The sequence below is a fragment of the Tamandua tetradactyla genome, chromosome X (assembly GCF_023851605.1).
Source record: "Tamandua tetradactyla isolate mTamTet1 chromosome X, mTamTet1.pri, whole genome shotgun sequence".
NCBI lineage: Eukaryota > Metazoa > Chordata > Mammalia > Pilosa > Myrmecophagidae > Tamandua > Tamandua tetradactyla.
In genome coordinates, this window is record NC_135353.1 from 98,248,868 (window position 1) to 98,276,485 (window position 27,618).

General features: G+C 37.9%; 1 protein-coding gene across 7 annotated transcripts in view; it reads left to right on the plus strand.

Annotated features, from left to right (window-relative positions):
* The window catches only part of PHKA1 (phosphorylase kinase regulatory subunit alpha 1), a 323,836-nt gene that overhangs the window by 106,141 nt on the left and 190,077 nt on the right, over positions 1-27,618 (plus strand). For all 7 annotated transcript variants that reach the window (XM_077146161.1, XM_077146162.1, XM_077146159.1 and 4 more), the window contains 2 exons: positions 6,175-6,228; positions 7,177-7,299. In XM_077146161.1, coding sequence (XP_077002276.1) covers positions 6,175-6,228; positions 7,177-7,299 — 177 coding nt within the window. The remainder of the gene's footprint in view (positions 1-6,174; positions 6,229-7,176; positions 7,300-27,618) is intronic.

The window sequence follows — 27,618 nt, forward strand, 5'->3', positions numbered from 1 at the left end:
TAGATATCCCTTTTTAGTTTATGCTATATTGGTGTGGCTAGAAGGAAGTACCTGAAACTGTTGAACTGTATTCCAGTAGCCTTGATTCTTGAAGACTATTGTATACATAGCTTTTACAGTGTGACCATGTGATTGTGAATACCTTGTATCTGATGCTGTTTTTATCCAGGCTATGGGTAGATGAGTTTAAAAAAAAAAGATAAACAATAAATAAATAAATAATAGGGAGGGATAAACGGTAAAAAATTGGGTAGATTGAAATACTAGTGGCCAATGAGAGGGAGGGATAAGGAGTGTGGAATGTATGAGGTTTTTCTTTTTTCTTCTTATTTCTTTTTTGATGTGATACAGATATTCTAAAAATCATTGCGGTGATCAATACACAACTATGTGATGATGTTGTGAGCCATTGATTGTATACTATGTACGGACTGTATGTGTGTGAAATTTTCTCCTTAGAAATATTTTAAAATTAAGAATGTGTTTTAATCTCAAAAAAAAAATCAACCATAATATGGGTTGAAAAATGAAAGGTAAATGGAAAAATGAGTTAAACTGTGTTACAAATGAATCACATAACAATGAATGGGGTGGAAAAGAAAGAAAGTGAGCTGAGTCTTGATAAATAGTGTTTTGAATTTATAATGTATGGCTAAAGACAAAAATAGCTACACAAACACAAAAATAACTACACATATCTAGTCAGGGTTCAACAATAGCCTGCAGCTCATCTACCTATTTTTTTTATTAGAGAAGTTGTAAGGTTATATAATATTCATGCATAAAACACAGGCCTCCCACACACCACCCCATTATTAACACCCTGCATTGGTGTGGTACATTTGTTAAACTTGATGAAACCACATATTTATAATTGCACTATTAACACTCATTGTTTATGTTGTGCATTTCCATGGCTTTAAAAAGAAATGTATTCTAGTACCATATATGCAATCTAAAATTGTCCTTTTTAACTACATTCAGATATATATTTCAGTGCTATTGATTACGTTTACAATGTTGTGCTTCCATTACCACCATCCTTTACTAAAACATTTCCATGGTTCCAGATGGGAAGAATGTGTGTTTGAAGCCTTAATTCCCTATTTCCTATCCCCATCCTGTTTTGTGGTAATCTAGATTCTAGATTCTGACTCTGAGTTTGCTTATTCTAATTATTTTAAATCAGTGGACTCACACAATATTTGTCCTTTTGTGCCTGGCTTATTTCACTCACTATGATGTCTTCAAGGTTCATCCGTGTTATTACATGCATCAGAACTTCATTCCTTTTTATGGCTTTATAATATTCTGTTGTATCTATATTCCACGTTTTATTTATCCATTCATCAGTTGTTGGACACTTGAGTTGCTTCCATCGTTTAGCAATTGTGAATAATGCCCCTATGAATATCAGTATGCAAATATCTGTCCAAGTCCTTGCTTTCTTCTTTTGGGTTTATACCTAGAAGTGGGGTTGCTGATTCACATGGTAATTCTGTTCTTAACTTTCTGAGGAACTGGCAAACTGTCTTCCAAGTTGCTGTGCCATTTTATATTCCCACCCGCAGTGAATGCGTGTTTGTGTTTCTCTGCATCCTCTCCCACACTTGCAATTTTCTATTTCTTTTTAATAGTAGACATTCTAGTTGGTGTGCAATGATATATCATTATGGTTTTAAATAGTATTTCCCTAATGCTAATGATGGTAAGCATCTTTACTTGTACTTTTTGGCATTTGTATATCTTCTTTGAATGCCTATTCAAGTATTTTCTAGCACCTGTTTTTGTTTTTATTTTTTTAACTTTTTAAATATATAATATAACATATATACAAAGCAAAGACATTTAAAAGTAACAATTTTCAGAACACTCTTCAACAAGTAGTTACAGGACAGATCCCAGAGTTTGTCATGGACTACCATATCATCCTCTCAGATTTTTCCTTCTAGCTGCTCCAGAATGTAGGAGGCTTAACGGCATCAATATTTTTTTATCTCACAATTGACTTTTTTTTGTTTTGTGAAAAATAACATATATACAAAAAGGCAATAAATTTCGAAGCACAGCACAACAATTAGTTGTAGAATAGAATTCAGAGTTTGGTATGGTTTACAATTCCACAATTTTAGGTTTTTACTTCTAGCTGCTCTAAGATACTGGAGACTAAAAGAAATATCAATTTAATGTTTCAGCAATCATATTTGTTTGTTAAATCCTACCTTTTCTGTATAATTCCACCATCATCTTTGATCTTTCTATCCCTCTCTTCAGGGGTATTTGGGCTATGGCCATTCTAGCTTTTTCATTTTGGAATAGACTGTCAATAATATGGAGAACCGAGATGGAACTAGGTGATACTCTGGAGAGACTGGGCCCTCTAGGTTTTAGGACTTAACTGGTCCAGGAACCCATCTGGAGGTTGTAGGTTTCTGGAAGGTTACCCCAGTGCATGGAGCCTTTGTAGAATCTTATATGCTTCCCTATGTGTTCTTTAGAATTGGTTGGAATGGTTTTGGTTGGGGTTCGGCAAGTTATTATAGGTAGCAAGGTCTAACTGAAGTTGCATAAGAGCAACCTCCAGAGTAGCCTCTTGACTCTATTTGAACTCTCTCTGCCACTGACACTCTATTAGTTATATACTTCTTTTCCCCCTTTTGGTCAGGATGGCATTGTTTTTGCCATGGTGCCAGGGCTGGAATCATCCCTGGGAGTCATCTCCCACGACACCAGGGAGACTTTCACCCTTGGATGTCATGTCCGACATAGGGGGGTGGGCAATGATTTCACTTACAGAGGTGGGGTAAGAGAGAGTGAGGCCATATCAGAGCAACAAAAGAGGTCCTACAGAAAAAACTCTTAGGCATACCTATAGGTAGGCTACCTACATAAGCTTCACAAGAGTAAGCCTGAAGATCAAGGGCTTGACCTATTGATTTAGGTGTCCCTAATGTTTGACACAGTATCAAGGGATTCCCTGATGGTAAAGTTTAATAGTTCCAGTTTTTTTTCTCCCACCCCTCAAGGGACTTTGCCAATAGTTTTTGATTACCTGCTTAATATATTCTAGGATGCATCCAGGTATTACATTAAAGTGTATAGGATTAAAGGCCCTCATTCTTATTCTGGGTTCCCTGTGTTTCAGTTGTTCAAATGAGCTGTCTAGACAGGTTGAGTTAGATTATGTGCCACAAAAAATTTAGGTTCCACACAAAATAAAGCTTTCTTCCTTTGGTCTCAAAGAGTAGGTGTAGTTCTAAAATATAGACAGTCTTCCATACCCCTATCTTCTGAATTACCTTGATCCTGACCTCTTTGGCTTCATTCTTATCTCTAAATACCAGGTTATAGATATATAAAACAGCTTCTCCAAATCCATAAATAATAATTACCACTCCAGACTAAATGTGTCTGCTATAAGAGCTTACAATCTAGGCCTCTGTTTTCTTATAAGCATTTTCTAAAGTACACGATATAGTAATTGTTCTTTTGTTTCTGGCTTATTTTGCCTCACCAAATGTCCCACAGGTTCATTCACATCATTTCATTCCTCACAACTTCGTTCCTTTTTGTAGCAAGACAATATTCAATCATATGCATACACCATCATTCGCCAATCTGCTTCTCAGTCAGTGCATCCTTCAGCCATCTGCATTCATTAGGTATCATGAATAGTGTCCAAAGTCCACAGTCTATCAACACTCTTGATTTTAGATAATTTCATTGTTCCCAAGAGAAAGATGATCAATAAACACACTCTCATCAAATAGAAAATCTAAACCTCTCCTTAATTCTCTTCCCTCCCACCCATTATTTACCCCTGCTGTTGCTGTGGTATGGCTGATGTTTTTCGGTTAAACAAGCCCATAGCATGTAATAGTGGTTTTACCCCTTACCCTGGACTTAAACACTCTTTGTACACGAATCATACTCTTGAAGTAGTTCTTGCAAGAACTTACTTATATTTCTAGCAGCACCTGTTTTTGTAAACAGTTTCATTGAAACACAGCCACACTGCATTTATATGTGGCTTATGGCCACTTTCAAGGTACAGCAGCAGAATTGAGCAGTTGTAACAGAGACTTTATGGCCTAAAAAAAGCTTAAAATATTTACTATCAAGCCCTTTAAGAAAAAATTTGTCAACCCTTGCTCTAGTTGATGAATTTGTTTCTCAAATATGGGTTAGAAATTCTGAAACTATTTGTATACTAGGATTGAATAGTTAAGTAAATATATAGTAGTTATAGTAGATAATGAAACCTAGGTTTCCAACTGCAGAGAAGGAAATTATAAATAAGGATATAGGGAAGATTAAAAAGAACCCTGTGATGCTGGATTAGAGTAGGTGATATCAATATGAACTTTTGTGTGCGTGTGTGCATTTGTATGTGTTTAATATATGTATATATATATATATATATATATATATAGAGAGAGAGAGAGAGAGAGAGAGAGAGAGAGAAATATGTGATGTGTCTACCTACAGATCTTTCCTAACGTCGTTTGCTGAGAGGGTCTAGAAGCAATGGCATTCCAATGCCAATGAGCACACCTCATCCCCATATCTTAGTTTCTAATTATTTATTTATTTTCAATAAATGGAATCAGGGCTCCTTGCAGAAAGTACTTTGATACTCAGGCTGAGTTGGGTAATACAGAAGAGGAGTCTGGAGCATCTCATGATCCCAGAAAGTAAGGAAGTTGTCAAAAAAGATGGTGTCAGTGGGATGCAGGAACTAACCTGAAAATACTCCCACTGACCAAAGGTAGGACAATTTGAACAAAATGTTCATAGTATTTTATTACAACTCAAAGAGGAAATAAAATATCCATAAGTATTATATTTAAATAAATAAATAGAGAATATTGAACCCATCTTTCTTTAGAAGAATTCTAATTAATAAATGTTGAAGGAATGTAGGAATACAAAACTGCCATTAGACAAACACCGCAATCATAATTGTTTCAGGTAAGATCTATTAATAGATGCTGAAATCAGTGGGCAGAAGTTCAAGGAGAAAGAAGATATTTGAATATTCTGAAAATTTTTAGTAATTACACAGCAAAAATTATAGTGTAGAAATACCGCAGACTATTTTAAACAAATGATCAGGATTAACATCACTAGTAATAAAATGTGACCATCATGTACCCCCTGATATAATACACTGAGAAGGACACATCAGGTCTGTGTTAATTTTTTCAATAATGCATATCCTCAATATAATCATGAGAAAGACCAGATAAACACACTTTGAGACTGTCTACAAAATTACTACCCAACACTCTCCCAAAGTGCCAAAAAGGTCATGAAAGACAAGAAAAGACCAAAGAACTGTCACAGAATGGGGAGACTATAGAGACAAGACAAGTAAATTTAAATATGACAACCAGATTGGATACTGGAACAGGAAAAAGCATTAGTGGAGAAACAGGTGAAATTAGTTTATTGCTTAATATAAGTTAATAGTATTGTATCAACTCTGAAATCTGTTCTGCAACCAATTGTGGCGAAGTTGCTTTTTTTTATGTATGATATTTTTTACAAAAAAGAAAAAAGTCCATTGTGATGATAAATGCACAGCTATATGATGATGTGAATCACTGATTGTACACTTCGGATGATTACATGGTATGTGAATATATAATATATATACCAATAAAAATTTAAAAATAGTATTGCATCAAGGTTAGTCTTTTAGTTTTGATAAATGTTCTATTTTTATATAAGATAATAATCTAAGGGGATACTGTTTGAAGTATATAAAGGACTCCCTGTACTGCTTTTACAACCCTTCTGTAAAATTATCTTAAAATTAAGGAATAAAACCAACTTTTTAAAAAAGAAAAACAATGCCTATGATCTCTTTTGAGCTGTATGAAGTATCAGCAGAACCACATATATTAGTAATTAATCTGTCAAGACCTTACCTTGTAGTAGACCGCCATGGGAAGGCTCTGCTTTAAGAAAGAGCCTGTAACTTAGCCCTCACTTGAAATCACATTGCTGAAATAAGTTTCAGCTGATGGGCTGATTTCAGGGATTTTTGTAAGCACCATCTATATATTGGTGATAGGTTGGCACATGTAATTGTTGTAAAAGACGTGTTTCTGATACGTTATATGGCTGTACCAATGTAAAGGCTTTTGATCTTTTTTCTCGCTTTTCCAGGGCCGTTATGGTTGCTGTCGCTTTCTACGAGATGGATATAAAACTCCTAAAGAGGTAAGTTCCTTTTCCCCAAATGAGCCCAAGGTAGAAATGGTGACTGTTACTGGAAGCCTCAGAGTAAATACTTACTTCATTGATGTAAGTATAAGTATATATAGATGATTAGAAAAGAAACAATAACTGATTTTTGCTACTTTTGTTGATTTAGGTGTCAAGTTTTAGTTTGAGAGCCTTTCTGAATTAAATAAGAAGATAGAGGAGGGTGCAGTTTTTCCTGGTCCCTCTTCAATTTCTTGCAGTTTGTTAGTTATAAGCAGTAGTTGATCTTGAAAAATTAGCATCCTTTTGACCTATTTGTCAAAAGGTCTCCTTGGATATGTCAATGGGGAAAATTAAGTATTATTAAAAGGAATGAATAGTCAGTAAGAAGTAATTTCATTGATAATTAAAATATCTTTTAAGGCTTAGATGTGCTGGAAAAGGGTCATTATGCTTTTTTTTTTCGACTAGAAAGCTTAAATTCTTCTGGAACATGTGGTCTAGTTCCTCTCTTCCTCTTTCTAGTTGAGCACCGAATTTGACTTCTAACCTTACCAACTTGCTAAAATTATGCTCTGAAAGATCATCATAATCTTCTAGACAACCAATCCAATAACTTTTCTCAATCCTTATTTTCCTTTACTTCCCTGAAATATTTTCTGTTATCTCTGCATTTTCTTGAAATTCTTTTCCTATTTTGGTGTCTATAACCCTACACTATTCTGATACTTTTTCTCTCCTCTGTCCTGCGTTCACCAAACTGTGAGGGTTTACCAGGATTATGTTCTTGGGCCATTTGTTTATTTCTCTTTTTTTTTCATTTGCTTATTTCTTAAAGGTTCTCCTTCACAAAGCTTATCGAAAAATTGTGCATCAGTAGTGAAAAGCCATACTGTAATATCTCTGAACTAAAGATGTAAGTCTGATCTCTGAGGAATGAGACATACTTTATTTATTTCCCAGGATCCCAATCGCCTGTACTATGAACCAGCTGAGTTGAAGTTATTTGAAAATATTGAATGTGAATGGCCATTGTTTTGGACATACTTTATCCTTGATGGAGTCTTCAGTGGGAATGTAGAGCAGGTAATGAGCTGGCCTGGCGAAAGAGCTTTTCAGCAGAATGTTCTTATGGCTTCCTCTTTCAGTTAATGAGTGTACTGATCCTGTGTCTAAATTAAAGTCTTCCTAAGAGGGAGTAGACAGAGATTTCTTCTAGAGACTAGTAGTTGAAGGTAAAATTCTTTTGAATTTCACAGATAAAGACATGTTGAAAGTACAAGATACAGTTAGTTCTGTTATACTGCAATATGCATGATCCTACAAAAATCACCACACTATACATGATCAAGAAATAAAAATTACAAGGCTTCCTAACAGATGGGTATGGCTCATTGTCCTTGTGAGGTGTGTGCATGTACATGTTACATGTATTCTTCTGTCACTCAGTTCAGCTAAGTGTGTCCTTAGGACAAAATCATGCATAAGTAAATGTGAAATTCATGTTATGCTCACATTATTCCCTAATACATCAAATGCATTGGAACAAATTTGTCCTTTCAAAACAATTGTTATAACGTAACTGATTGTATATTTTTTTCTACCATAAATTATAATTATTTATCTGGTATTGTTAATCTGCTACAAATCATTAAGCAAAAAATAAAACCTTAATTAAAAACTTACCTCAGTAGGTAAAAATGCAGCTTTTAAAAGCCAATACACACTGGGCAGTGTGACGGTGGATCAGTGGCAGAATTCTTGCCTGCCATGCTGGCGACCCAGGTTTGATTCCCGGTGCCTGTCCATGCAAAAAAAAAAAAAAAAAAATCCCAATACAGGTGGAATTTAGTCATCCAGTGCAGGAACTGTCTGGAACAACTGTTTAGGGGACTTCAGTGACCAGACACACATTGCACACCAGTCTGGAACAGGTGGAAAGGCCAAAACCCTGCACAGAACTGTAAGTTTACCAAGCCATGGAAGCTGGTACCCCTTCCCAGCTGGCACAGCAGGCTATCTTGGAGTTTCCTGAGTGAAAATGAAACACTCTCTACTAGGAACAAGGAAGGTAGCTCAAATAAGTTCCAATTGTAAAATCAATTAACAAATTCAGACTGCTGAATACAAGCTCTGAGCAGAGATAAACCTGAAGTGAAAGGAACCTGGAATTTTCACCCTGGTAGAGAAGGGGTGGGGCTGATGGGAAAATAAAAATACAGAGGCTTTTTTAGTTGAATGAGCTCAAAATACTGGAAGAGGGACACATCAAGCCAGGTACCAACTGCAGGTCTTGATCGGCATATTGGGGGTGGTGGGGGAGGGGGCTGGTGTCAAGCTCTGAAAAAGATTTTTTTTCTACCAGACCATTAGTTAGAACTATAGGCGTTCTCAAATTCCTACATTGCCGCAGGCAAGGGTAGAATTAACATATGTCTGAGAGACAAAGTAACTAGTCAGGTGTAGGAGATAATTACCTACATGGCATATCTTTTTTTTTTTTTAACTTTTTTATTAATTAAAAAAAAATTAACAAACAAAACATGTAAATATCACTCCATTCTACATATACAATCAGTAATTCTTGATATCATCACATAGTTGCATATTCATCATTTCTTAGTACATTTGCATCGATTTAGAAAAAGAAGTAAAGAGACAACAGAAAAAGAAATAAAATGATAATAGAGAAAAAAAAACTAGACGTACCATACCCCTTACCCCTCGCTTTCATTTACCACTATTGCAAACTAAATTTATTTTAACATTTGTTCCCCCTATTATTTATTTTTATTCCATATGTTCTACTCTTCTGTTGATATAGTAGCTAAAAGGAGCATTGGACATAAGGTTTTCACATTCACAGAGTCTCATTGTGAAAGCTATATCATTGTTCAATCATCATCAAGAAACATGGCTACTGGAACACAGCACTACATTTTCAGGCAATTTCCTCCAGCCTCTCCGCTACATCTTGAACAACAAGGTGATATCTACTTAATGCATAAGAATAACCTCCAAGATAACCTCTCAACTCTGTTTGGAATCTCTCAGCCATTGACACTTTGTCTCATTTTACTCTTCTCCCTTTTGTCGAGAAGGTTCTCTCAATCCCTTGATGTTAATTCTCAGCTCAATCTCGGGTTTTTCTCAGTCCTTTGATGCTGAGTCTCAGCTCATTCCAGGATCTTTGTCCCACGTTGCCAGGAAGGTCCACACCCCTGGGAGTCATGTCCCACGCAGAGAGGGGGAGGGTGGTGAGACTGCTAGTCATATTGGCTGGAGACAGAGGCCACATCTGAGCAACAAAAGAGGCTCTCTTGGGGGTGACTATTAGGCCTAAATTTTAAGTAGACTTGACTTATCCTTTGTGGGGTTAAGTTTCATGTGAGCAAACCCCAAGACTGGGGGCTCAGCCTATAGCTTTGGTGGTCCACACTGCTTGTGAGAATATCTAGAATTGAACCGGGGGAAGTTGAATTTCTCTCCACTCTCACCATTCCCCAAAGGGGGCTTGCAAATACTTTTCCAGTCACTGAACAAATCATTCTGGGATTCATTGGGGGATCACTCTGGACAAACCAACTAAATCTCATGTCCTACCTGAGATTCCAAGTACTTATGACATTCAATCAAACTATCTACATGAGTTATATTAGGAAATGCTCTAGTCAAAATCTAAATTTTGTAACAAATAAACATTTTTTGCTTTAGTCTCAGATATAAGGTGACATTTTAAAGTATTATCATCTATTTTCAGCACCCTGCAGTAATGACATTCCTTTGTTCTTCCTCATGCCAAAACATTTTTAAAATTTGTACATTGTACATTTCACTATTATTATACACTCTAGGCATTCCTAGCTTATACCATCTCGATCTTTAACATCTATCTTTCTGATTTCATTTATGTCCCATCCCTCCTCACTCTATCAATCTCACATGCAGCTTCATTCAGTGTTTTAACATAATTACATTACAGTTAGGTAGTATTGTGCTGTCCATTTCTGAGTTTTTGTATCCAGACCTGTTGCACAGTCTGTATCCCTTCAGTTCCAGTTACCCAGTATCTTACCCTATTTCTATCTCCTGATGGTCTCTGTTACTAACGACATATTCCAATTTTATTCACTAATGTCGGTTCATATCAGTTGAGACCATACAGTATTTGTCCTTTAGTTTTTGGCTAGTCTCACTCAGCATAATGTTCTCTACGTCCATCCATGTTGTTACATACTTCATAAATTTATTCTGTCTTAGAGCTGCATAATATTCCATCATATGTATATACCACAGTTTGTTTAGCCACTCGTCTGTTGATGGACATTTTGGCTGTTTCCATCTCCTTGCAATTGTAAATAATGCTGCTATAAACATTGGTATGCAAATGTCCGTTTGTGTCTTTGCCCTTAAGTCCTCTGAGTAGATACCTAGTAATGGTATTGCTGGGTCATATGGCAATTCTATATTCAGCTTTTTGAGGAACCGCCAAACTGCCTTCCACAGTGGTTGCACCATTTGACATTCCCACCAACAGTGAATAAGTGTGCCTCTTTCTCCACATCCTCTCCAGCACTTGTCATTTTCTGTTTTGTTGATAATGGCCATTCTGGTGGGTGTGAGATGATATCTCATTGTGGTTTTGATTTGCATTTATCTAATGGCCAGAGAGATTGAGCATCTCTTCAGGTGCCTTTTGAGCATTTGTATTTCCTCTGAGAAGTGTCTGTTCAACTCTTTTTCCCATTTTGTAATTGGATTGGCTGTCTTTTTGTTGTTGAGTTGAACAATCTCTTTATAAATTCTGGATACTAGGCCTTTATCTGATATGTCGTTTCCAAATATTGTCTCCCATTGTGTAGGCTGCCTTTTTACTTTCTTGATGAAGTTCTTTGATGCAGAAAAATATTTAATTTTGAGGAGCTCCCATTTCTTTCTTTCTTTCTTCAGTGCTCTTGCTTTAGGTGTAAGGTCCATAAAACTGCCTCCAATTATAAGATTCATAAGATATCTCCATGCATTTTCCTCTAACTGTTTTATGGTCTTAGACCTAATGTTTAGAACTTTGATCCATTTTGAGTTGACTTTTGTATAGGGTGTGTGATACGGGTCCTCTTTCATTCTTTTGCATATAGATATCCAGTTCTCTAGGCACCATTTATTGAAGAGACTGTTCTGTCCCAAATGAGTTGGCTGGACTGCCTTATCAAAGATCAAATTCCATAGATGAGAGGGTCTATATCTGAGCACCCTATTCAATTCCATTGGTCAATATATCTATCTTTATGCCAGTACCATGCTGTTTTGACCACTGTGTCTTCATAATATGCCTTAAAGTCAGGCAGAGTGAGACATCCAGCTTCGTTTTTTTTCCTCAAGATACTTTTAGCAATTTGGGGCACCCTGCCTTTCCAGATCAATTTGCTTATTGGTTTTTCTATTTCTGAAAAATAAGTTGTTGGGATTTTGATTGGTATTGCGTTGAATCTGTAAATCAATTTAGGTAGAATTGACATCTTAACTATATTTAGTCAATCCATGAACATGGTATGCCCTTCCATCCATTTAGGTCTTCTGTGATTTCTTTTAAATTTCTTGTAGTTTTCTTTGTATAGGTCTTTTGTCTCTTTAGTTAAATTTATTCCTAAGTATTTTATTCTTTTACTTGCAATTGTAAATGGAATTCGTTTCTTGATTTCCCCCTCAGCTTGTTCATTGCTTGTGTATAGAAACACTACGGATTTTTGAATGTTGATCTTGTAACCTGCCACTTTGCTGTACTCGTTTATTAGCTCTAGTAGTTTTGCTGTGGATTTTTCAGGGTTTTCAATGTATAGTATCATATCATCTGCAAACAGTGATACTTTTACTTCTTCCTTTCCAATTTTGATGCCTTGTATTTCTTTTTCTTGCCTAATTGCTCTGGCTAGAACTTCCAACATGATGTTGAATAACAGTGGTGATAGTGGACATCCTTGTCTTGTTCCTGATCTTAGGGGGAAAGTTTTCAATTTTTCCCCATTGAGGATGATATTAGCTGTGGGTTTTTCATATATTCCCTCTATAATTTTAAGGAAGTTCCCTTGTATTCCTATCTTTTGAAGTGTTTTCAACAGGAAAGGATGTCGAATCTTGTCAAATGCCTTCTCTGCATCAATTGAGATGATCATGTGATTTTTCTGCTTTGATTTGTTGATATGGTGTATTACATTAATTGATTTTCTTATGTTGAACCATCCTTGCATACCTAGGATGAATCCTACTTGGTCATGATGTATAATTCTTTTAATGTGTTGTTGGATACAATTTGCTAGAATTTTATTGAGGATTTTTGCATCTATATTCATTAGAGAGATTGGTCTGTAGTTTTCTTTTTTTGTAATCTCTTTGCCTGGTTTTGGTATGAGGGTGATGTTGGCTTCATAGAATGAATGAGGTGGTTTTCCCTCCACTTCGATTTTTTTGAAGAGTTTGAGGAGAGTTGGTACTAATTCTTTCTGGAATGTTTGATAGAATTCACATGTGAAGCCGTCTGGTCCTGGACTTTTCTTTTTAGGAACTTTTGAATGACTAATTCAATTTCTTTACTTGTGATTGGTTTGTTGAGGTCATCTATTTCTTCTTGAGTCAAAGTTGGTTGTTCATGTCTTTCCAGGAACCCGTCCATTTCATCTAAATTGTTGTATTTATTTGCATAAAGTTGTTCACAGTATCCTGTTATTACTTCCTTTATTTCTGTGGGGTTAGTGGTTATGTTGCCTCTTCCATTGCTGACCTTATTTATTTGCATCCTCTCTCTTCTTCTTTTTGTCAGTCTTGCTAAGGGCCCATCAATCTTATTGATTTTCTCATAGAACCAACTTCTGGTCTTATTGATTTTCTCTACTGTTTTCATGTTCTCAGTTTCATTTATTTCTGCTCTAATCTTTGTTATTTCTTTCCTTTTGCTTGCTTTGGGGTTAGTTTGCTGTTCTTTCTCCAGTTCTTCCAAGTGGACAGTTAATTCCCGAATTTTTGCCCTTTTTTTTTTTTGATATAGGCATTTAGGGCAATAAATTTCCCTCTTAGCACTGTCTTTGCTGCGTCCCATAAATTCTGATATGTTGTGTTTTCATTTTCATTCACCTCAATATATTTCCTGATTTCTCTTGTAATTTCTTCCTTGACCCACTGATTGTTTAAGAGTTTGTTGTTGAGCCTCTGTGTATTTGTGAATTATCTGGCACTCTGCCTATTATTGATTTCCAACTTCATTCCTTTATGATCTGAGAAAGTGTTTTGTATGATTTCAATCTTTTTAAATTTGTTGAGACTTGCTTTGTGATCCAGCATGTGATCTATCTTTGAGAATGATCCATGAGTACTTGAAAAAAGGTGTATCCTGCTGTTGTGGTGTGTAATATCCTATAAATGTCTGTTAAGTCTAGCTCATTTATTGTAATATTCAAATTCTCTGTTTCTTTATTGATCCTCTGTCTAGATGTTCTGTCCATTGATGAGAGTTGGGAATTGAAATCTCCAACTATTATTGTAGATGTGTCTATTTCCCTTTTCAGTATTTGCAGCATATGCCTCATGTATTTTGGGGCATTCTGGTTCGGTGCATAAATATTTATGATTGTTATGTCTTCTTGTTGAATTGTTCCTGTTATTCGTAGATAGTATCCTTCTTTGTCTCTTTTAACTGTTTTACATTTGAAGTCTAATTTGTTGGATATTAGTATAGCTACTCCTGCTCTTTTCTGGTTGTTATTTGCACGAAATATCTTTTCCCAACCTTTCACTTTCAACCTATGTTTATCTTTGGGTCTAAGATGTGCTTCCTGTAGACAGCATATAGAAAGATCCTGTTTTTAAATCCATTCTGCCATTCTATGTCTTTTGATTGCGGAATTCAGTCCATTAACATTTAGTGTTATTACTGTTTGGGTAGTACTTTCCTCTACCATTTTGCCTTTTGAATTTTATATATCATATCTAATTTTCCTTCTTTCTACACTCTTCTCCACACCTCTCTCTTCTGTCTTTTCGTATCTGTCTCTTATTCTCCCTTTAGTATTTTTTGCACAGCTGGTCTCTTGGTCACAAATTCTCGCAGTGACTTTTTGTCTGAAATTTTTAAAATTTCTCCCTCGTTTTTGAAGGACAATTTTGCTGGGTATGGAATTCTTGGTTGGCAGTTTTTTCTTTTAGTAATTTAAATATATCATCCCACTGTCTTCTTGCCTCCATAGCTTCTGCTGAGAAATCTACACATAGTCTTATTGGGTTTCCCTTCTATGTGATGGATTGCTTTTCTCTTGCTGCTTTCAAGATCCCCTCTTTCTCTTTGACCTCTGAAATTCTGTCTATTAAGTGTCTTGGAGAACGTCTATTTGGATCTATTCTCTTTGGGGTGCATTGCACTTCTTGGATCTGTAATTTTAGGTCTTTCATAAGAGTTGGGAAGTTTTCAGTGATAATTTCTTCCATTAGTTTTTCTCCTCCTTTTCCCTTCTCTTCTCCTTCCGGGACACCCAGAACACGTATATTTGTGTGCTTCATATTATCATTCAATTCCCTGAGCCCCTGCTCGTATTTTTCCATTCTTTTCCCTATAGTTTCTGTTTCTTTTTGGATTTCAGATGTTCCATCCTCCAGTTCACTGATTCTAACCTCTGTCCCTTGAAATCTACCATTGTAGGTTTCCATTGTTTTTTTCATCTCTTCTACTGTATCTTTCATTCCCATAAGTTCTGTGATTTGTTTTTTCAGACTTTCCATTTCTTCTTTTTGTTCATTCCTTGCCTTCCTCATGTCCTCCTTCAACTCATTGATTTGGTTTTTGATGAGGTTTTCCATTTCTGTTCATATATTCAGAGTTAGTTGTTTCAGCTCCTGTATCTCATTTGAACTATTGGTTTGTTCCTTTGACTGGGCCATATCTTCAATTTTCCTGGTGTGATTTGTTATTTTTTACTGGCGTCTAGACATTTAATTACCTTAATTAGTTTATTCTGGAGATTGCTTTCACTTATCTTGCCTAGGGTTTTCTTGCTAGATGAGTTTGTTGTCTATCTTTTCTTTGACCTTCAGTTCAGCTTTTTCTGCGCCTCTAGCTTAAGTTTTGTTTAACAGAGGGTAATTTTTCAGTTCTTGTTTTCTTGTTTCTAGTCCTGCTTGTAAGGTGCCTTTTCCCTCCCCACCCTTAGGAGGGTCTACATAGGTATTACAGACTTCAGCCGGGTTTTCCTGGAGTAAACTGGCCCCCTTTCGGGGCCAAGGAGTCACCTGTGTCAGTTTTCCCTGAGGGTGAGACCCAGCAGGTTGAAAGACTTTTCTGTGAAGTCTCTGGGCTCTGTTTTTCTTTTCCTGCCCAGTATATGGTGCTTATCTGTCTGTGGGTCCCACCAGCAAAAGATGTTTTGGCTCCTTTAACTTTGGAAGGCTCTCCCTGCTGGGCGCGTGGTGGAGACAGAAGAAAGATTGTAGGCTGGCTCTAATGGCTTCAAATTGCCAAGCCCTGGGGTCTGAATTCCTTGAGAGAGGGATTCCACTTGATTTGCGTTTCACTCCTCCCCTGGGGAAGGCACACGTGGGAGACATCCCTGATAGCAGCCTGTTTCTGTGTATGCCTGGGGCAGTTGCAGCCTCTGTAATCTCGCTGCTAAATCCAGAGGCAGCCAAGCCTCCGTAGAAACAGCTACAAAAGGCTCTGTTTTGTCCCCTTTCCTCTTTTTCGGTTAGCCCAATAGGTGACCTCCGCCTTGATCAGTTTCGCCTGAGCTGGGGGCCTATTTTTAGTAGTCAGAATTTGTTTATTAATGCCACTATTGGTGTTTGGTTGGGCTCAGTCCCTGCTACTGTTAGAGACTCTTTTCTTTCCCTCCAGGAAGCTGCCTGTGGGGGAGGGTCGCTGGGTGCCAGCCGCCGCGGCTTGGGGAACTCCCGTTTCCGGAGACTCGCAGCTGGTCCAGCTGGTCCAGACTGGGGTACGCTGAGTGTCCGGTCACTATCTTGGCTCCGGGAGCTGTTCTGAACTGTTTCTGGTTATTTAGTAGTTGTTCTGGAGGACGAACTAAAACGCGCACATTACTAAGCTGCCACCTTGGCCCCTCCTACATGGCATACCTTTAAGTAGTCTTCAGTGGGAGCAAGGGAAGGTAGCTCAGCCATGTTCCAATTGCTGTTTTAATCCTGGCAGAGAGGAGGCATGGCTCACAGGCAAACAATAAAATGAAACAAAATAAAAAAGAATATAGATGGAGGATTTTAGAGTCAGCTGAGCCCAGAGTACTGGAAAGGGGGCACATAGAGATGGATACCAACTCTAGCTCTTGACTGGTGAACTTTGGGGGCTGGGTACTGGCTCTGGAAAGAAATTTCTTTTTACTATTTTTCTTCTGTTTTTAAACTATTGTAAGTAGTGCATTAGAGAAAGCCTCAGGCATTTTCAGTTGTCAGCAGGAACCAGGCAACTGCTGAGTTAAGATAGACCTGAGAGACAAAGTAATGAGTCACGTGGAGGAGATAATTTCCTGAAGGGTATATCTTCTTAGAGAAAAGGGGGCGGGGTCCAGCCCAAGTGGCAGGCCTTCTTCAGGGAACTCAAGCCCCAGGGGCTAGAAAATAGAAGCATCTTAAGCCCACCTTCTACCCCAGCATGTCTCAACCATACCCCTGCCAGGGAGGGATAGCTGAGAATTAAAGGCCCCATATTACTTTACGCTGGTTTGGCGCTGTAGCCTGACAAGTGCCACCTGCTGGGCAAAAGAGGAAAAGCACAGAATCAAGAGGCTTCATAGGAAAGTCTGACAACCTGCTGGTTCTCAACCTCAGGGAAACTTGATAATGATTATACCTTCCTCCAGAGGCCTGGGCCTGTATGGTCTGGAAAAATCTGATTAGGGTTGATGATATCTCGGGAAACCCTCCTCAAAAAAAGGTTTCAAGTAGAGCAAGAACTAGAAAACAAGAGCTGAAAAATTCTCATCAGTTAAAAAGAAGCTATGCTAGATAGCTAAACTAAGTTGTTCTATATGCCATATAGAACAAAGCCAACCAATAATAAAACTGAGGTAAAAGAGTGGAAAGAATGTCTAGAATAAACTAATAAAAAAAATCAGATGCCTAAGCGCCAGCAGAAATTTATGAGTCATACTAGGAAAAATGAACATATGGCCCAGTCAAAGGAACAAACTAACATTTCAAAGGAAATACAGGAGCTGAAACAACTAGTTAAGGATACTTGAAAAAACATGCAGAATCATCAAAAATCAAATCAGTGAGTTGAGGGAAGATGTGGCAAAAGAGATGAAGGATATAAAGAAGACATTGGGTGAACATAAGAACTCAAATGTTTAAAGAAAAACAAATGTCAAAACTTATGAGAATGAAAGGCACAATAGAAGAGAGGAAAAACAATGGAGACCAACAGCAACAGATTCGAAGAGGCAGAAAAAGAGATTAGTGAAATTGAGGGCAACACATTTGAAATACTACACCCAAAAGAACAGATAGGGAAAAGAATGTAAAATTATGATCAAGGTCTCAGGGAATTGAACAGCAACATGGAGTGCATGAACATATGTGCCATGGGTGTCCCTGAAGGAGAAGAGAGGGAAAAGGGCTGAAAGAATAACAGTTGAAATAATGTCTTACAAATAACATAAAATTATAGATCCAAAAAGCACAGCATACTCCAAACAGAATAAATCCAAATAGACCTACTGACCTACTCCAAGACACTTACTAATCACATTGTCAATTGTCAAATGTCAAAGACAAAGAGAGAATTTTGAAAGCAGCAAGAGAAAAGCAATCCATGACATGAAAGGGAAGCCTGATGAGAAACTAGTTGAGGCAATAAGGCAGTGGTATGATATATTTAAGATACTGAAAGGGAAAAACTTCCATCCAAAAATTCTGTGTCCAGCAAACTTTCCTTCAAAAATGAGGGGGAGTTTAAAATATTTTCAGACAGACACTGAGACAGTTTGTGTAAAAGGGACATTCTCTTCAAAAAATACTAAACGGAACACTACAGGCAAATAATAAAACAAGAGAGAGAGGTCTGGAGAAGAGTATAGAAATGAATATCAGGAAGGTAAGACAGAATAAAATCATGAAGCATGCAACAAAATGGAAGAACCTTAAAGACATTATGTTTAGTGAAATTAGTGAGAAACAAGAGGACAAATACTGTGTGGTCTCACTAATATGAACTAACATTGATGTTCTAGTTTGCTAGCTGCTGGAATGCAATATACCAGAAACAGAATGGCTTTTAACAAGGGGAATTTAATAAGTTGCAAGTTTACAGTTCTAAGGCCGAGAAAATGCCCCAATTAAAACAAGTCTATAGAAATGTCCAATCAAAGGCATCTGGGGAAAGATACCTTGGTTCAAGAAGGCCGATGAAGTTCAGGGTTTCTCTTTCAAGTGAGAAGGCACATGGCGAACACAGTCAGGGCTTCTCTCTCAGCTGGAAGGGCACATGGCGAACACGGCATCATCTGCTAGCTTTCTCTCCTGGCTTCCTATTTCATGAAGCTCCCCGGCAGGCATCTTCCTTCTTCATCTCCAAAGTTCGCTGGCTTGTGGACTCTCTGCTTTGTAGTGTTGCAGCATTCTCTGCTCTCTCTGAATCTCTCATTCTCCAAAATGTTTCCTCTTTTATAGGACTTCAGAAACTAATCAAGACCCCCTCAGATGGGTGGAGACATGTCATCCCCTAATCCAGTTTAACAACCGTTCTTAACTAAATCTCATCAACCAGGGAGATGATCTCATTACAGTTTCAAATATACAGTATTGAATAAGGATTATTCTACCTTTTAGAAATGGGATTTATATCAAAACATGGCTTTTCTTAGGGGGCATACTTCCTTTCAAACCAGCACAATTGATGAGTGAATTTTGGGAGTTTTCAGGCTATAGAAAGAGGGCAACGATTGGGCATTTGATGCTGAAGGAGTGCAGAATGTTCATCAGGATTGATTGCATAGCTTCAGAAAGAGATAGCACAATATTATCTAATTATAGCTATTTCAGTTTGCTAATGCTTTCAGGATGCAATATACCATAAATGGATTGGCTTTTACAAGAAGGATTTATTAGGGGAGAATCTACGATTCTAAGGCCCTGAAAATGTCCAAAGTAAGCCATCATCAAGAGTATACTTTCACTCAAGAAATGCCAGTTGCATCCAATGTTTAACAGTTGCATGGGAAGGCACATGGCGATGTTTGGTGGCCCTTTGCTCCGAGGTTTCATTGCTTTCACCTCCTGGGTTGAGTGGTCTGCTCTCTGAGCTACTGTCTGTCTCTACACATCTGAATTCTCTTGGCTTCTGGTTCAAAATGGCACTCTCAGCTCCTGTTTCCAGTGCTTCATTTAAGCATGTGTGATTTCTCACTCAGCTTTCTCCAGAACAGACATGGTTTCATCTCTTAGCTTAGCATCTCCAAATGTCTGTGCCTTGTCTTCATCTCTTCGTGCTGTGTGTTGGCTCTGACTTTCTGTGAGCTCTTTTAAAGACTCCAGTAAGCTAATTTAGACCCACAAAGAATGAGCTGTGTCCCAGTTTGAATCTGTTGTGTACCCCAGAAAAGCCATGTCCTTTAATCTTCATTCAGTATTACTGGGTAGGATCTTTTTTATTGTTTCCGTGGAGTTGTGGCCCACCCAGTTGTGGGTGGTAACTTTTGACTAGATGGTCCCATGGAGATGTGGCTCCATCCATTCATGGGGTGTTGCTTACTGGAGCCTTTTAAGAGGAAACCATTTTGTGTTCTCGTGCGCATCTGTGCCACATAGCCTCCGACCTGCACAAGCATGTACCCCTACCCCTACCCACCCCTGCATGGGTGCATCTGTGCCTGGTCCTGCCCACCTGTTATCACCCACCCCTGACATATGCCCTGCAAGCTCTGCGACTGGTGCCCTATACCTACACACTTGTGCATCTTCATCCCAGTCCTCCTGAATGCCTCCCCCTGCATAAGGACACACTTGGACACTGCCTTCCCTGTGCCTCGACTTCTGTGCCCTGTACTCCACACCCTGAAACCCATGAGCCACACTCTCCATGTACCTACCCACACCCTACCCATGTAACAGCCCCAGCATATCAACTCAGCACCCCCATCTGCCTTCCACTGCACCTTACCTCTGTGTCTACTACAAAGAACTCTGCTCCTGTATACCAAGACCTGCCTGAACTGCACCTCACCCCCATGACCCTCACACCACACCTACACAACCCCACAACCCGCAACCCACTCTCACAGGAGCTGCATCGCGTCCCTGACCCATGCATATACCTTTACCACAACCTGTTACCACACTGCTGTGCCCCAGCCCATGCCCCTCATCTTGTTTCACATCCATCCTGCAAATACAAAAACCTTTACACTACTGAAGGAAACCAACTTCCAAAGTAACCTTATCAAGATATTTACATACCTTGAAGGCAATAGAAGATCACTAAGCATATCAAGATGCAGACAGATATAGCCCAGCCTACTGACAAAGTTAAAGCCTTGGTATAGAGACAGACTTTGGAACAACTAATCAAAAATGTTTATATAATTCTATTAAATGAAATCAATGGATGGCTAATGACATAAAGAAGATCCAGAATGTACTGGAAGAGCATAAAGAGGAATTTCAAAGAATAAATAGAAAAACAGCAGATATCACAGAGATTAAACATGGTGTGAACCTGATCAAAACTATACTAGAGAAACAACAGATCTTTTGTCTCCCTTTTTTTAAATTAAAAAAAAAATTTTAAACATAACAACATACAAACATGAACATTCTTACCATATGATCATTCTGTTCTTGGTATATAATCAGTAACTCACAATATCATCACATAGTTGTATGTTCATCACCATGATCATTTCTTGGAACATTCACATCAATTTAGAAAAAGAGATTAAAAGAAAAAAGAAAAAAACTCATGCATACCATACCCTTTACCCCTCCCTCTCGTTGACTGCTAGTATTTCCATCTACCTAATATATTTTAGCTGTTGTTTCCCCTATTTTTTTCTATACCCCTTACCACTCCCTTTCGTTGACCACTATCATTTCAATCTACTAAATTTATTTTAACATTTTTCATTCTATTATTTATTTATTTTTAATCCATATGTTTTACTCACCTGTCTGTACCATAGATAAAAGGAGCATCAGACACAAGGTTTTTACAATCATAGTCACATTGCACAAGTTATATTATTATACATTCATCTTCAGGAAACATTGGAGCTGAAGGAATACAACAGAAGATTTGAAGAGGAAGAAGAAATAATAAGCGAACTACAGGACCAGATAACTGATTTTGAACATTCAAAAGAACAAATATCAAAAGAATGAAAACAATTTAAATTGGATCTCAGGGAAATGATGATCAAAACAGAGCACACAAATGTAAGAATAATCAGTGTTCCAGAAGGAGAAGAGAAGAGTAAAGGACTAGGAAGATTAGTGGAGGATATAATGGGGGTAAACTTTCCAACCTTTATAAAAGATATAACTGTGCAAATCAAAGAAGCCCAATGAACTGCAAATAGAATAAATCCAAATAAGCCTTCCCCAAGACACATACTAATCAGTCTGTCAAATGTTAAAAAGAAGCAAAAAATCCTGAAAGCAGCAAGAGTTAAACACTCTACTATGTAAAAGGGAAACCACATAAGACTGAGTTTGAACAACTCAACTGCAACATTGGAGGCAAGAAGGCAGTGGTATGATAGATATATTTAGGATCCTGACAGAGAAAGACTTCCATTCAAGAATTCTCTACCCAGCCAAATTGTCCCTCAAAACTGAGAGATTAAAATTTTCACAGACAAACAATGACTGAAAGAATATGTCAAGAGACTGGCTCTACAAGAAATACTAAAGGGAGTTCTGCCAGCTGAATAAAAAGCACAGGAGAGGGAGGTCTGGAGGAGGGCACAGAATTGAAGAGTACCAGTAAGGGTAACTTAAAGGATAAAAAGAAAAAAAGGGAAAATAATATATAGATCTGACAACTAAAATCCAAAGAATAAGATGCTGGATTCAAGAAATGTTTTTATAGTACTAACTTTGAATGTTAACAGCCTAAACTTACCAATTAAAAGATACACATAGGCAGAATGGATTAAGAAATATAATCCAGCTATCTGGTGCTTACAAGAGGCTCATCTTAGACACGAGGATACAAATAGATTGAAAATGAAAGGATGGAAAAAGTTCCACACAACCTGTAACCAAAAGAAAGAGTAGCTATACTAATATCAGACAAAAAGGCTTTAAATGTAAAGACATCAAGAAGGACACTATATATTAGTAAAAGGAATAATTAACCAAGAAGAAATAACAATCATAAATGTCTATGTTCCCAAGCAAGAAGCTCCAAAGTACATGAGGCTGACATTGGCAAAACTGAAGGGAGTGATAGATGTTTCAACAACAATAGCAGGTGACTTCCGTACACCATTCTTCCCCATAGACAGAAAAACCAGACAGAGGATCAACAAGGAAATAGAGAACTTAAACAATTTGATAAATGAATTAGACTTAACAGTCATATATAAGACATTACACCCCAAAACACCAAGACATACATTCTTCTCTAGTGTTCATAGAACATTCACTAGGATAGATCTTATGCTAGGACACAAAACCAGTTCATTATAACTTTAAAACCATTGAAATTATTCAAAGTACTTTCTGTCAACACAGTGGAATTAAGCTGGTAAACGATAACCATCAAAGAATGAAAACTTCCATAAATATATGGAGATTAAATAATGCACTGTTTTTAAAGCATAGTTTATTTAATTTTCAGTTCTTTTTAAAAAGTATTTTTATTGATAAAACAACATACAAACATACAAACATTCCATACATGATATTCAGTCAATAGCTCACAATATTATTACAGTTGTGTATTCATCACCATGATCATATTTTAAACATTTGCATCACTCCAGAAAAAGAAATTAAAAAGAAAAACTCATGCATACCATAACCCTCACCCTCCCTCTCATTGACCACTAATATTTCCATCTACCAATTTATTTTAACTTTTGTTCACCCTATTATTTGTCTATTTTTTTATCCCATATTTTTTACTTATCTGTCGATACTAGCTAAAAGACAACAAGGTTTTCAAATCACACAGTCACATTGTAAGAGCTATATCATTATACAATCACCTTCAAGAAACAAGGCTACTGGAAAACAGCTCCACAGTTTCAGGTACTTCCTTCCAGGCACTACAATATACCATAAACTAAAAAGGCGATATTTGCTTAATGTGTAAGAATAACCTCCAGGATAACCTCTCAAATCTGTTTGAAATCTCTCAGCCACTGACACTCTATTTTGTCTCATTCCTCTCTTCCCCCTTTTGGTCAAGAAGGTTTTCTCAGTCCTTGATGTTGTGTCCTGTCTCATCCCAGAATTTCCATCCCAAGTTGCCAGGGAGATTTACACCCCTGGGAGTCATGTCCCACTTGGGGTGGGGGAGGGCAGTGAGTTTGCTTGTCGTGTTGGCTGAGAGAGAGAGGCCACATCTGAGCAACAAAAAAGGCTCTCTGGGGTTGAGTATTAGGCCTAATTTTAAGTAGGCTTACTCCATCCTGTGCAGAGATAAGTTTCATATGTACAAACTCCAAGATTGAGGGCTCGGCCTCTTGATTTGGTTGTTCCCACTGCTTGTGAAACTATCAGGAATTCTCCAAATCAGGAAGTTGAAGTTTTCCCCCTTCTCCCCATTCCTCCAAGGAGCATTGCGTATACTTCTTTATTCACTGTCCACATCACTCTGGGATTTATCAGAACATCACACTAACGTGGAAAAACCAATAAAATCTCATGCCCTATTCAAGATTCCATGTACTTACGGTGAAATAACACTGTTCTAGCTTGCTAGCTGCTGGAATGCAATATACCAGAAACAGAATGACTTTTTAAAAGGGAAATTTACTAAGTTGCTAGTTTACAGTTCTAAGGCTGAGAAAATGTCCCAATTAAAAAAAGTCTGTAGAAATGTCCAATCAAAGGCATCCAGGGAAAGACACCTTGGTTCAAGAAGGCCAATGAAGTTCAGGGTTTCTCTCTCAAATGAGAAGGCACATGGCAAACACAGTCAGGGATTCTCTCTTGACTGGAAGGGCACGTGGCAAACATGGTATCATCTGCTAGGTTTCTCTCCTGGCTTCCTGTTTCATGAAGCTCCCCGGGAGGCATTTTCCTTCTTCATCTCCAAAGGCTGCTGGCTGGTGGACTCTCTGCTTCATGGTGCTACAGCATTCTCTGCTCTCTCTGAATCTCTCTCATTCTCCAAAATGTTTTCTCTCTTATAGGATTCCAGTAAACAAATCAAGACCCACCCAAATGGTCTTGATTTCACAACCACTCTTGATTGAATTACATCTCCAAGGAGATGACCTAATTGTAGTTTCAAACATACAGTACTGAATAGGGATTAGAAAAAATGGCTGCCTTTACAAAATAGGATTAAGATTAAAACATGGCTTTTCTAGGGTACCTATGTCCTTTCAAACCAGCACAAACACACTTTTAAACAATTAGTACGTCAAGGAAGAAATTGCTAGGGAAATTGGTAGGTATCTGAAGGTGAATGAAACTGAGAATACAGTGTATCCGAAATTATGGGTTATAGCAAATGCTGTGTTGAGGGGGAAATTTATTTCCCTAAATGCCTATATTAAAAAAGAAGAGAGCAAAAATCGAGGAGTTATCTGCTCACCTGATGGAACTTGAGAAAGAACAGCAAACAATCCTCAAAGCAAATAGAAGAAGAGAAATAACAAAGATTAAAGCACAGTTAAATGAATAGAACAAAAGAACAGTAGAAAGAATCAACAAAACCAAAAGTTGGTTCTTTTATAAAATCAATAAAATCGATAGACCACTAGCAAGACTGACAAAGAAAAAGAAAAAAAGTAGAGGAACATGGCAGCTTAGCAAGGTGTGGGATTTAGTTCATCCTCCAGAACAGCTACTAAATAACCAGGAACAGTACAGAACAGCTCCTGGGGCCACATCAGTGACCAGACACACCGCATACCCCAGTCTGGACCAGCTGGACCGGCTGCAAACCCACCCAGAACCATGAGTTCCACAAGCCACGGTGGCTGGTACCCCTCCCCCACATGCTGCTTCCCAGACGGGAAAGGAAAGGGACTTTACCAGCAGCAGGGGCTGAGCACAAGTAAGCTTCAAATGTGGAATTAATTCACAAATTCTTACTAAAAATAGGCCCCCAGCTCAGGTGATCCAGGGCAAAGCGGAGGTCAGTGATTTTTGCCCCAGTGCTAAGGGGGCAGGGCTGATGGAAAAAGAAAAAAAAAACAAAACAAGGAAACAGAGATTTTTGTGGCTGTGTTTCTATGGAGGCTTGGCTTCTCAGGCTGCAACTGCCCCAGGCATAGGCAGAAACAAGCTTCTTTGAGAGCTTGTCTGGAGCCTGTGCCTTGCCGAGGGGAGGGGTGATGCCCAACTCAGGTGGAATCCCTCCCTCAAGGAATTCAGACTCCAGGTCTTGGTAATTTGAAGCCATTAAAACCAGCCTACAACCTCCACTGTCTCCACCACACCCCCAGCAGGGAGAGTCTGCCAGAGTTAAAGGTACCGCATCATCTTATGCTGATGAGACCTGCAGGCAGAAAAGCACCACATACTGGGCAGGATAAGAAAGACAGAGTCCAGAGACCTCTCAGGAAAGTGTTTCAAACTGCTGGGCCTCACCCTCAGGGAAAACTGATGCAGGTGACACTTTCCTCCTGACAGAGAGCCAGTGTGGTTTGGTAAAATCTGGCTGGTGTCTATACCTAAGTAGACCCTGCTAAGGGTGGGGGGAGAAAGGCACCACATAGGCAGGGCAAGAAACAAAGAAACAAGAATGGAAAAAATTCTCCTCTGTTAAACAAAACCTAAGCTAGAGGTCCAGAAAAAGCTGAACTGAATGTTAAAGAAAAGACAGACAACAAATTCATCCAGCAAGAAAACCCTAGGTAGAAGAAGTAAAAACAGTCTCTAGAATAAACTAATTAAGGTAATTAAATGCTTAGATGCCAGCAAAAAATAACAAATCACACTAGGAAAATTGAAGATATGGCCCAGTCAAATGAGCAAACCAACATATCAAATGAGATACAGGAGTTGAAACAACTAATTCAGAATGTACGAATAGACATGTAAAACCTCATCAAAAATCAAATCGATAAATTGAGGGAGGATATAAAGAAGGCAAGGAATGAACAAAAAGAAGAAATCGAAAGTCTGAAAAAACAAATCACAGAACTTACGGGAATGAAAGGCACAGTAGAAGAGCTGAAAAAAAAAAAACAATGGAAACATACAATGGTAGATTTTGAGAGGCAGAGGGTAGGATTAGTAAACCGGATGATGGAACACCTGAAATCTGAAAAGAAAAAGAAAATATAGGGAAAAAGTGGAAAAATATGAAGAGGGGCCAAGGGAATTGAATAACAATATGAAGCACATGAATATATGTGTTGTGGGTGTCCCAGAAGGAAAAGAGAAGAGTAAAGGAGGAGAAAAACTAATGGAGGAAATTACACTGAAAATTTCCCAACTCTTATGAAAGACTTAAAATTACAGATCCAAGAAGTGCAGCATACCCCAAAGAGAATAGATCCAAATAGAGGTACTTCAACACTTACTAATCAGAATGTCAGCGGTCAAAGAAAAAGACAGAATCTTGAAAACAGCAAGAGAAAAGCAATCCACATACAAAGGAAGCCCATTAAGACCATGCATAGATGAATCAGCAGAAACCATGGAGGTGAGAAGAGAGTGGTATGATATATTTAAGTTATTCAAAGAGAGAAACTGCCAACCAAGAATTCTATATCCAGAAAAATTGTACTTCAAAAAATGAGTGGGAAATTAAAATATTTTCAGGCAAAAAATCACTGAGAGAATCATACAAAACACTTTCTCAGATCATAAAGGAATGAAGTTGGAAATCAATAATAGGCAGAGTGCCAGAAAATTCACAAATAAGTGGAGGCTCAAGAACACACTCTTAAACAACCTGTGGGTCATAGAAGAAATTACAAGAGAAATCAGTAAATATCTCCAGGCAAATGAAAATGAAAACACAACATATCTAAAGTTATGGGATGCAGCAAAGGCAGTGCTAAGAGGGAAATTTATTGCCCTAAATGCTTATATCAAAAAAGAAGAAAGAGCAAAAATCGGGGAATTAACTGTCCAATTGGAAGAACTAGAGAAAGAACAGCAAACTAACCCCAAAGCAAGCAAAAGGAAAGAAATAATGAAGATTAGAGCAGAAATAAATGAAATTGAGGACATGAAAACAATTGAGAAAATCAACAAAACCAGAAGTTGGTTCTGGGAGAAAATCAG